Raw genomic sequence first — 12,874 nt, 5'->3', positions numbered from 1 at the left:
ATGCAGCAGTCTCTTCATCATAAATGTACTTGTACTGCACCGTAGATTTGAACTGACTGACAGGGTCCCACGTGGTCTTATGTCAGCAGTTGTTTAAAGCGGGGACAGCCAATCAGGGGACGGGCTGTACATGCTCCCGGCATGTGCATTGTGTCCCTCTGAATAGCCTGCTCTGCCACAGCAGCACTAACCGTTCCACAGCACTGAAAACACCTGAGGGTTTACTGCCCTGTGAGGGGGATTTACACGCCAGGCCCCGAAAGGCCAAACCAACACACATCTCTCTGGAGGACAGACCGTACGGTGCTGCGGCTGACAGCCACGTAAAACATCCACGTCTGCTGCGGTGATTGGGGGAGGGGGGGGTGACGGCAGTGCACTTTGACTCCCAAACGAGGCACTGCCACTGTAATCTTCTGCCATTCACCGAACATGAAGTTATCCAGAAAAAGCCAGCCGTACAAATGATGACATAAAAAGACTATCATCCACACAAGCTGCCCTCGATATGGTTATCAGCAAAATTCATGATTGAAAAGTGTTATAAGCAAAATACGGCTATTGCTTATGAACCTAGCATTCCAGTCGCCGTCAATGTTTACACATCACCAAATTACACAAAAGTGTCTGTGTCTATTTGCAGTGAAGAAGAAGGCAAAGAGCTATCAGTATTTTCAAAATAGAAGCGTATTCTCAGTGCCAGTTTCCAAACAGGCCATGGGAGGAGATAAGGTCACAGGGAGGGAGATATCTGCACGTACTAGAGCACACTGATATTCAAAGCATTCACATGATACAATGTGCTTGTTCCATGAACGGTACTACTAGCAACGGACATGCAGATAGTCCTCATGTATGGCAGAATAGCCCATTTCAGAAAGTTTGAAACTTTGAGAAACACTGCTCTACCCTTCTGTAAACTGACTATATTGTATATATTGGAAATATATGGAAGTGTACTCTTATTATATATTTATAACATCATGTGTATGTTCGTCGACATATTGGGCAAATATTGATATTGCTATATATATCTACGTATATCCCATGGCCAACCGTGAAGTTGAAATATCTTCATAAAATACTGACCCACTCTGGGGTTCACAAGCTAACTGACCTGCTCTGGGGTTCACAAGTTAACACTGACCCACTCTGGGGTTCACAAGCTAACTGACCCACTCTGGGGTTCATAAGCTAACTGACTGACCGGCTCTGGGGTTCACAAGCTAACTGACTGACCCACTCTGGGGTTCACAAGCTAACTGACTGACCCACTCTGGGGTTCACAAGCTAACTGACTGACCCACTCTGGGGTTCACAAGCTAACTGACTGACCCGCTCTGGGGTTCAGACTGAGCTGACTGACCCGCTCTGGGGTTCAGACTGAGCTGACTGACCCGCTCTGGGGGACAGACTGAGCTGACTGACCCGCTCTGGGGTTCAGACTGAACTGACTGACCCGCTCTGGGGTTCAGACTAAGCTGACTGACCCGCTCTGGGGTTCAGACTGAGCTGATTGACCCGCTCTGGGGGACAGACTGAGCTGACTGACCCGCTCTGGGGGACAGAGTGAGCTGACTGACCTGTTCTCGGGTGAAGTTCTTCTCGGCGCTCAGCAGATAGGGGGTGATGAAGGGCTCCCCCGGTTTCAACTGGAACATGAAGCCGTAGAAGCAGAGGAAGAGGACGGACCACGCCCACTTGCGTGGCTTTTTGGGCGGGGCCTGCGGTGCGGCCTTCTCCACAGCCTCAGGCTTCCCCGCGTCCTTCACGTCCCCGCCCCCTTCTGTGACATCATCGGCGCCCGCCATCGTGTCCACCTCGTCTCACCGCCGAGTCCCGAGACGCCGCGACCTCGACCTGCCTCTGCCCCGATCCGTTCGGCTCCGCGAACCGTCCAATGGCATGTGGCGGAGCGCTGAAGCTCACTCCGAACTCGCTTTTCAAAAAAATGAGTTTTACAGTAAGACAGTAAGCTGAGCTGCTCCAGTCCGCACGCGCTCTCACACGCACCTCAAACCCGTTAACCTTCGCTCGTCAGCGCCGGCTAATGACTGAACCAGAGCCCTCGCCGACAGCATCGCCACTCACCGCGCTGCACCTGAAAGGGAAAATGAGCGCACGTTCAGGTCATCACGCGTTATCCCTCGAAAGCTACAGTACAATGCTGGTGTCACCACAACTCCCAAGAAAAACGAATGCCCGCACTTTTCAGACAGCAAGTCCGATTTACTGAACCAAACACTTCCAGCACACGGCCGTCATCTGCGTGTAGCACTGATGGACGTGCAGCTCCTACTGCATTTGGTTCTTCGTACACACACACGTGCGCACAGTAGGCGCGAGACCCAGCTTTGCAAAACAGCGCTCTTCAGATTCAACCAAACTACTCATGATGGAAAACACTGCTCCTGTTCAAAAAGGACATGCATACCGAGTACTTTTCTGGTGCGTGATTGCACTGTTCCTCTCTCCGGATAGTACTGCCCTTTCTCTATATGCCTGACATCAAGCTCCCATAGTGCATTTCAGGGCTTGGTGTCTTGACCCTTTGAGATGTTATTGAAAGGTTTGATGGGAACTGTATTAAAATCCCAAATCACAAGGCTGCTATTTCAGAGCGCAGGAGAATTAGGCTATATAGAGATCTACGGAAACTATTTTTGGTATATTTTATTACCACAATGTAAATATAACTAACAACATATGCAGCAAATTAAAAATGGTGGACTTTAAATCCTCGAGTCTCATTAAAGTTTTGCCTCTGATGCAACAGGAGAGAGGGCAAAGGTCCTGCGTCAGTATGCTGTGACATAACGACCCAAATTCTACAGTCACAAAGCCCATTTTCAGTAAATAACAAACATTACAAAACTACTTGGCCCAAACCTACATGTCCACACAACAAAAACTACATATTCTAGGTCATTATTGTTGGCACATAATGCGATGAAATCCTGTTTTATTACGCATCCTGTGTTGTACCCATGTGACCTGAGACAGTAATCAGGAAGGAGATCACCACACACCTGCCATATAACACACTGATCCAATATTTGTCAGAAACAGGCCAGTAAACTGAGAAAAAGCAACCAGACTGGAGCACACAGATTTACAGCTATTATTGCAAATGGACGACAAACAGACTATTCGACTCTGCTGAAGCCACTGAATCAAAACATTCTGTTAGCAATAAAGCTTGTAAATTCGAATGCTCCAGACCGAAGTCTTTAGTATGCAAAAGACCCTGATGCAAAGCGCCTAAAAAAATGAGTGCGCAGCCGTTTGAAAACAGGAATGGCTGTAAAAAAAACAACTTACCTTGAGCTTACTAAATTGTCTAGAGCCAATGCCCTGCTGATTTCATAATGTGGATTTCATGGGCAGTATTAATATTCTCCAAAGTGCTCATTTGGAGAACAGCGTGAGCTTTACTTAAGCCTCTGAATTTCTCTGACTGGGATTTATCAAATATTTATAAAGAGCAACATGCTGTCTAAGGCACATGAACCTTGTTTTCATACAACTTTCATCAATGTTGTATGTTTCTCAGAAAATACACATGCAATACTGAAATCCTGAAACTGGCTTGACAAACATTTAGAGTACTGTGCAACTTGCTTTGTTGAGGTGTTCAAAAAATATTCAAGCAATGCTTTCTCCTTCGTCCTGAACTCATGCATGCAACTTGGTCCTGCGTTCCACCTGAGAAGAATGCGGCCTACTTCAAAAGAATGCAGTCTACCCAGAGACAGTAGAACAAATGGACCTTGTCACTGTGGTGTCACTCATTGACTCTCCATGGGCTTGGTGAAAACACACTGGACCCAGAGGCTGCACAGCAGGGAAAACCCTTAAATGGGCATGAATTCCGGTCGTCCACTCAGCATGAGAGATACAGTGACTTGGCAGTGACAAAAACTGTCCCGAATTCATCCACAAAATATCACAGTCTTGTCCAAATAACACAACAACTTAACAAATTGGCTAATGGGGAGACATAGAAAAAGCACATATTGCTTGTGGGAAAAAATTATTGACTTTGTATTTTGACCGTGTTGTTATCAATGACTTATATGGAAGTGGGTGGCTAAAAGATCTATACTGGAGCCAACCGAACTGGCACGAGTGAGTTGTATAAACTCCTCCCTATAGAACGAGGATACAGAATGAAGTTACGCCTTGGCGGGGGCATGCCCCATACCTATACAGCACCGAGAGTTTTGCACTTTTCAGGGTTCCCCACAGAAATAACCACAACAGCCACAGACACTCAGCCCTTAAAAACATTAAATTCTGTACATTCTGACCCCATTTCAACAGACAGATTTCATAAACAACTTCACATGTCCACACAATAAAGCCCTAAACTAAGGGGATTTTGCGTTTTCTCCTTCTCATTCTTATTTTTCCTGCCGCCTATCCCACTAACAACATGTCTCCCCATAGGACATTTTACCGACACCAGCCAAATTTTCACCAGGGCCAAGTGACTTGAAAGAATTGAGGAAATATTGGGTAGCATTGCTTTGGAATACAACTTATTTAATTTTGGCGAGGCAAGACAGCCTATATTGTTTGTAGTACCACTTGGTGTCATTGTGATATCAATACTTTTAATGGCAGGCCTGGATTTTGGCAGTCTGAATGAATGAGTTATAGACGGTGTATGTCTTGTATGTGTGAGTAACTTGGCATTTTTGTACGTTGAAAACGTGTTTTTTATGAGATTTAAATATCCCCTAAACATAACCGCGCACGCATTCTCCTCCGGCAGCGCAGCGTTTTGTGAGCCAGAGACTAAATTAACCCATTTTACACATCAGTTCAGCACGAAATTCTGCCAACTGGATCAAAAGCTCACTGACAACGACTGGTAACGACGGAAGCACAAACACAGTTTTGGCTCAAGAAACACGGTCTTATTTAACTCACACCATGGGTACAGTCACACCATTTTTGTTGAATTTACTTAGTTTTTAAAATATATTCATTTGCCAATAACTGAGTAAATAATCACAAGAATATTAAGAATATTATCTAACCAATAAAAATCACCTGTTGCTGTATAACTTACCGCTATTATCTTGGCTATGAAACATGGCCATGTATGTGAATCATTAGATAAAACCCGTCTGAATCATGAATATGGTTGACTCCAACTCATGACTGGGTTAAGTCAGTATGCTAGTTGAGTCCACAAAGCCTTATTTTCCAATAACACGTAAACGAGCAGGACGACAAAACACAACAGGCCTATTTAATCAAACATTCAAGTAAACTTCAATCAAACGTCAGGCGGTGACATTGTGTCTGCCATGCATATTAGACAGCCGTGCAAATTCAATCAACTTTCACGTTGTAGTGGGCCAAAAACTTTCGCCATTTTAGCCAGGCACCGAAGTTATCTATCAATTTTATATTCAATTCTGTCATTAATGAGGTCGAGTTATCCACGAAAAGTACCTTCACCACGTTGTTTTTACAAAAATCCGCCTCATGTGGCAGCAACGTGGCCGACGTCATATTCACCCACATAGCAAGTTAGCCTGTGTTGGCTAACGTTAGCCCTGCCTAGATCTACCGCGCAAAATCTTTAAACGGGTTTCTACACAGTGAAAGTTAACTTCAGTGGCTGCTGAGAACGCTAGGTGGTCAGCCTATTTATTTGGCTATAGAGACTAGCTCACTTCAAAAAGTAGAGTCCGACGAGGCAGTCTAGATTCTCCGTGATATTTGGAAGCTAGTGTAGCTATCCAGCTATATAACGCTTGTTCCTTAAGTCCTTATCTTATAAAATAGACAATGATGTCCAATAACGTTAACAAGCTAGCTATACCGTTAGCAGCACTCCTAAGCGGTCTCGAAGCTAAATTAACCCCAAATGGGCAGTCTGTCAGAATCACTCGGGTCATAAACTTTCATTTACGATGTTACAAAGTCTGTCCTTTCGTCCTCGGAGACTCCAATTTAACTAGATATCAAATGCATTTAGAAATATAATCGAGGTTAAAGCTGTTTTCTTAACCGCTTGCGAAAGACATGTGATCATGCACAACGACGTTGGCTAACAGTCCAAATAAACCAGCTATGATACACGTGTGAGTCCAGCTAGCAAGCTAAAAAAACACAAGTATAACCGTTCCATTTCATATCAAGCTAGCTAAACGTTTATGGTTTACTTAGCTAGCTATCGTAGTAGATCGGCGCATTGACAATGTATTGACAAGCGTAGACACCAATGATCCGATTAGTTAGCTAGCTACGCTATGCTGGTTAGTTTGAGGATCTCTCTATAGTGCTACTCCATAATCATTTCGTTTATTTACAAATTGAGCACTTAATTCAGCAGGTCTGAAATGGCCTATTTTACTAGCGCACGTGGAAGATTAAAAGAAAACAACTTTAGAGAAGTATTTCGTTACCTTGCCGCTGCGTGTACTGCCCGTCCATGCATGCACGCACAAGTGAATGCAGGGTTATGTAGTTTTATGTATTCGGTCGTGTGTAGCCAGATGACGATGTACGGGGTTTGCCTCTACTGCATCCCTAGGCTAGCTCAGCTGCATACATCCCTTTATGTTTGAATGGGTTTGCATTTAAACTTCTCTTCTAACCTACAAATAGTCTACAAATTGAGGTTCGACAGCTGTTCAGCCTATATTATTACGCATGCCACTAGATCGCACTAGTTCGAATTGGATTGCAAATTGGACGTCATGTCCAGCGAGGTAAATATTGTCATGGAATATAGTTTTCAGTTTTACTGAATTAAGCGTGTTGCGATTACTATAGCTTCCCCTCACCTGTTCACCTTTAGTTTATATTCTCTCCATCCTACTCCACTACGGACTACTTCTTTTTTCAGTTTTCTTCTTTTAGGCTCTCTGCGTTGTTCTCCGTCTTTACAATGGCGTTTGAGTTTGAACACTTTCAGTTCCACTGGACTAAATATCTGGTCAAACTGGTTGATAAGCTGATGGTCAAACTGGTGGACTAGCTGGCATTCACTGCCTCGTGACCATGGTCATATGTGCTGATGTTTGTGTATTAATTTCCGTTTTCACTACTTGTTATCATCGATTCTTATATGTTTCTTTTTGTTTATAAGTTTAGGCGCAAGGTTTGGAATTACTGTGTCTGAATGTTTTTGTAAGGTTACTTGTCATATGTATGTTTCTCATCATATCGGTTGTTTGTGTTTTTCTTTTATTTTTTATTTTCTTTTATTTTTTAAATCGAGGAGCTTATTTTCCATGGCATTTGCTCTTTACAGATTCACTTCCTAGCTATCTAAAAGGAGCTGTGGGACATGCTGTTTTATTTATTTATTTCCATTTTCAGGGCTGAGATATGAGCTCTGGTCCACAGCAGCAATAAGTCTCCTTTCTCCCACAGAGGGGCCCATGGTATTGATACACAATGACAGCCAACAGGAGCAGAGTAAACTCCATACAAACTGAATTGAGTGACAACAGCTCCACTTCATTTGTAATAAAATGTTTCCTCAATGGATAATCAACTCAGTTTCCAACTTGATAAATCCATCAGCATTAAAACAGTTGTCCAAAAGGTGTTTAAAATACAGCCAGGTAAAATGATGCAGAATGAGCACAAAAATCAGCAGACATGGTGTCAGTGAGCTGTAACCAAGAGTACATACTTGGCCTGTAACTGTATGATTGTACATGGTGTATCTGTGTGCATTATTTAATTGATGTAAAAATGGATAGAGTTGCACTTGTAGAATCAGATCGCAGTGATCAGATTCAATGAGAAAGAATACAAGGATAAGTCAGTTATGATTCAGTGGCCCTTAAATCTTTGTGATGTTTTGGGGGGGGGGGGGCAATGATGACTATGTAGTGTAAAAGATACACATTTTACAGCGCGCAGTGTAAAAGATGCATACCCTCATACGTAATATTACACTATGCTCTTACACACCACTGAATAGTCAGTGTTTTTTTGCATTCTGATCGTAGAAACCTGATTTCATTGACAAATGTCATGGTCATTGTGACCACATACTCCCAATAAAGAAAAAATCATACAATTCTGTCTACATATGATTAAAAAAAGCCCATACTGAATCTAATTTTACACAACATAACAGATACCTTCAGAATAGGAAACATCAGTGTCCATGTTCTTGCCCACAAGTGAAAACATGGAATCATTTATGATGTCTACAACAATCACAATTCGATGACACTCTTGTGGAATGTTTAGCTAAGGAAAGGGAGGGCAACTCAAAGCTTCAAAGCAAGAGGTAGAGGAATATTTAAAAAAGACTTACTCAGATGCAGGAAAGAATAGAGAAATGGGCCTTCCTCTTGCAGGGTTCATACACTTTTTCACCAATGATTTTCAATGACTTTTCCATGACTTCTCCACAACCTTTAACTGAATTTCCATGACCAAAACAAATGACTTTATCTCAGCGGGACGATTTAAAATTATTTATTGTAACACTAAGTAAAATTAGGTCTGCATCTGAAACATATGGTGCCTCTCTAAAACAAATAAACACCAGATAGACACACTTAGATACATTCTCTCATATTTTAATTCAAATAGTTTAACATTTTTGTCAATGTCTCAAACAGAGCTCGAAATTGCGACCATTTTGGTCTCATATGCTCCCGAAATTTAATCTGTGCGACCTTGAAATATAATTGGGAGCATTTGTGCGAGTGCAAATAATTGTTCTGGTGCGACCTTTTTTTTTTGCTTTTTACAGTCGAACGTCTCTTTCTCTGTACATTCGCTAGTTAGTACACTCAGCATGTGCCTTGTGAGCTGACGGTAACCCTTCTAACCAATCGTGAGCTTGACATTCTTACCTTTAATGCTGATTTTAAATTTCTTAATATTAGCCTTCAATCACTCCCTGTCGCTGCACTCCACTGTCAAGCCGGGCACCCACCGCACGCGTATCAGCCGCGAGCGCACTACGCGCGTATTACGCGCGTAACTGAAGCGTAGTTGAAGTACTGTTATTACAACGGCAGCGGGCGACGTCGTCTCCACCAGATGCGAACGCGTCGCGTACCGGCTGCGAAGCTCGCGCGACACAAGCGAACTGAAGCGTAGTTTTTCGCTTCAGTTCTATTTTTTCGGCTTGTCGCGCGTCACGATGGCCTGTTTATACACAGAAATATGCTCTAAAATGCTAGGTATACATGCTCTGATTTATATTTCATCCTTAGGGGGTGTGTCCCTAGTTACCTCCCAGATATTTTATAAGCAGCTAAAAAAATACAAGCCTTTTCGTTTTGTAAAAATAAATAAATAAATAACTGGAACCTGGGGAAAAGGCAAACTTAGTTTCGCTGTCTTATTTTGCGGAGGGGGTGGGGTAAATTTGAAAATACACCACAGAAAGACGTAGCCTATCGCACTTGTACTTCAAAGCTTCCGGTGTTCATGGCGTTGTGGTGTTCATATCCCTTCAAGATTAAACTGTTACTGTCTTTTTCATGATTAGCTGATTTTACTAAATATGATCCTATAAATGTTTTGACGTGGATGACAAGACAACACGGGAATTCCCAATGGTTGATTACGGATTATTTATTATTATTATGATCATTACATATTCTTCATGAAATTGGCACGCTTGTTAACCAAGCAAATAAATTAATACAGTTTGAGACTGATTGTTATGCAGGCTACGTTGCGATTTAAGTTTATGGTAATTCTTGAAAGCGTTTACTTTCTCACGTATTTACGAGTTAACGAAATATTACCAAATTAACAAATTGAAAAAGGTCTCTCACCAAAGTATTCACTTAACCCATAATCAACAGTCGTGAACAAACGTGAAATACACGATGTAAGCCCACTGCAGACTGCGAGAGCTACTAGGAATAAAGAGCTTTAAGCAAGCCTTTGCGCGACACAAACGGAACCAGTGGAGACACCCTACGCGTCGCGCCGTGCTGCTTCGCCCTGCTGCTTACGCGACGCGTGCGGTGGGTGCCCGGCGTCACGCGTCACAGAGAGCTAACGCGTTAACTAATGTTACCTGAAGACAAAAGTTTATGTTCAATTTATTAGCGTTATCGAAAGCTGAAAAGTTGAAGCGGACGTTTTGTGTAGCGACCCGGTTGAAACAGCTAATTTCTCTGATGCAGTTTACTGGCAGTTGATTTAATTAGCGGCATTAATGTGACGAGAAGCGCTTTGTCGTTTGAAGTCGACACATTTTAGGCGTGACAGTTTAACTTTTACTTGTAAACCGTACTGTTATATTGTCGTTTTTTATCAATAAAAAATCTATTGCACATATTGTTGGTGCTCCTTACATTTCGGTGGGTGCTCCTAAGTTTTTGAAGTTGGGAGCACTAGTGCTACCAAGTAAAAAAGTTAATTTCGAGCCCTGATATATTATTGAAGCTGCACTCCCCTGGCATATTGTCGGCACAGTAGGGCCTACGTTTACGAACTGCTACATCAGCAGAGGCGTGCCTGTAAACAGACTGAGCCGGACCGAATTAACTTCTCACACCACCAAAATACCGCGAAGGTTACGTGCCAATTTACGTTTTATTACTATACATACTATTTTTATGATAGGATTAATTAGTAATTATATTTGATGCAACTTTAGCTATATTTCCATTACTTTTCAAAAAATATTATTTTCCATAACTTTTCCAGGGCCTGGAAATTGCATTTTAAATTTCAATGACTTTTCCAGGTTTTTCATGACTGTACGAACCCTGCTCTTGATATACCACCGTTAGGTGAGACAGAGTATAGGATGGATATTAGGCCATCAAGGTGGAAGGAAGTGGAAGCTGTAGTAAGGCTTCTTCAGCCCCAGGGCCGAATGGAGTCCCCTCTCAGGTTTATAAAAGTGCACCTGATGTACTAAGATTCTTGTGGAGGTTACTGAGAGTAGTATGGAATAAACAGGTTATACCAAGAGCTTGGTGTAGAGCAGGGGGAATCCTAATTCCCAAGGAGAAAGAGTCCTCAGTTTTAAGCCAGTTTCGAACCATATCCCTCCTGAATGTAGAAGGTAAGATTTTCTAAGATTTCTTCAGTATAGGCACAGAGGCTAGCAAGCTATTTAGAAGTTTAATAGATACGACAGTGCAGAGAGCAGGAATCCCAGGTTTTGCAGGGTGCATAGAACACACTAGCATGATATGGCACCAGATTCAGGCAGCCAAAGAGATTTACATGTGGTATTTTTATACCTGGCAAATGCGTTTGGTTCGGTACCGCATAGCCTTATTTGGAGTGCTTTTGATTTCTTTAGAGTGCCAGGGGTGATTGTAAACTTGGTGAAAGCATCCTTCCAAGATATTAGAATGTGTTTTAGTACTACAGATTTTACAACAGCATGGCAGAGACTCAAGATAGTACACCCTGCCATAATACCTACCTCCGCTAGCATTTACAATGGCGATGGAAGTCATTATTAGAGCATCAAAGTGGGTGGTAGGTGGGGCGAGACGGCAGGGCGGGCTGCGCCTCCCACCAATTAGGGCTTACATGGATGACATGACACTGGTGCCCATGACAGTGTCACGGGTCGAAGTGAGGTGGACCCAAATGCAGACTCGGACAACAGAGTGGCGAAACTCCCATAGGAGATATTTAATGCGGAAGTACACAATACAGCAGGCAGTCTCGTAGTCAGTTCGTGCAATGATCAAAACCAGAAAAAACCACCGGGGCAGAAGTACAAAATCGGAAGGCAAAATCAAAGTCGGTAAACAGGCGGAGGTCAGAACAGGAAATCAGCAAAACAAAGACGGCAGGCAAAAATCGGTGGTCAGGAAAACAGGCAAGATCTAAACACGAGTCAAACAAACGAGAGGGTAAATGCTGGAAAGGCACTGTAAACAGGAGGCACAATCTGGGAAAGGAAGAACAGGGAAACAGAGAATATATACCAAAAGAACCAGGTGAGTGAAATGAGAGATAATTGAACAGAGCGTGAACATGCAAACAGGGAACAGGTGAATGAAATGAGTGATTAGCCAGTGCACGAGAATGCGGCCAGAACAGGTGAGAGTGATCAGCTGAGGGGAGAGAGAAAGAGAGAACCACGCCCATACTACAAACCGAAAAAAAGATTGTGCAGGAGAAAAGCAGATTGTCAACTAAAAACAGAAACATAACAGTACCCCCCCCCCCCCCCCCCCCCCCCCCCCTCAACGGGAGCCTCCAGGCGACCCACCAGGTTTCCCAGGGTATTTTTTATAAAAGTCCTTAATAAGAGAGGGGTCCAAAATGAGTTTGCGGGAAATCCAGCTACGTTCTTCAGGCCTGTATCCCTCCCAGTCTAGCAAGTACTGGTAACCCCGACCTTGGCGGCGGACGTCCAGTAGCTGACGAACCGTGTAAGCTGGATGGTCATCGATGATCCGGGGGGGGGGGGGACGGCAGGCGGACATAGCGGACTGACGGACACTGGTTTGATTTGCGAAACGTGGAAGGTGGGGTGAATCTTCATGGAGGTAGGTAATTTTAATTTTACGGCAGTGGGGTTGATGATATTGTCGATTTCAAAGGGTCTGATGAAGCGGGGTTGAAGTTTCTTGGATTCGTGTTGTAATGGGATGTCTTTCGATGATAACCAAACCCTTTGTCCTGGCTGGTACTCGGGTGCTGGGGTGCGATGGCGATCAGCGATGCACTGGTTGCGATCGATGGAGCGGAGTAGGGCGGCGCGGGTATTCCTCCACACCCGGTGGCAACAGCGCAGGTGAGCTTGGACTGAGGGTACGACAATCTCCTTCTCTTGAATCGGGAACAGGGGAGGCTGGTAGCCGAGCGAGCTTTTGAAGGGAGACATGCCCGTGGCAGCGCTCGTCAGGGAGTTGTGCGCGTACTCCACCCAGTCCAGGTGTTT

The 12,874-nt window shown here is 43.6% G+C and overlaps 1 protein-coding gene across 4 annotated transcripts in view; it reads right to left on the bottom strand.

The window, feature by feature from the left end:
- The window catches only part of slc19a1 (solute carrier family 19 member 1), a 31,256-nt gene that overhangs the window by 12,811 nt on the left and 5,571 nt on the right, over positions 1-12,874 (bottom strand). Inside the window, exons 1-3 of one of the 4 annotated variants that reach the window (XM_035393981.1) lie at positions 6,426-6,715; positions 2,014-2,101; positions 1,584-1,939 (exon numbers count right to left, since the gene is read on the bottom strand). In XM_035393981.1, the coding sequence (XP_035249872.1) occupies positions 1,584-1,811 (228 nt within the window). In that variant the 5' untranslated portion in view covers positions 1,812-1,939; positions 2,014-2,101; positions 6,426-6,715. Of the gene's footprint in view, positions 1-1,583; positions 2,102-2,208; positions 2,569-6,425; positions 6,716-12,874 lie in introns of those variants that run through there. The other 3 variants (XM_035393982.1, XM_035393980.1, XM_035393979.1) reach the window with 3 other exon arrangements.

Source organism: Anguilla anguilla, chromosome 15 (genome assembly GCF_013347855.1).
Source record: "Anguilla anguilla isolate fAngAng1 chromosome 15, fAngAng1.pri, whole genome shotgun sequence".
Taxonomy (NCBI): Eukaryota; Metazoa; Chordata; class Actinopteri; order Anguilliformes; family Anguillidae; genus Anguilla; species Anguilla anguilla.
Note: the sequence above shows the minus strand (reverse complement) of the source record. Positions and strands in the feature narration are given on the sequence as shown.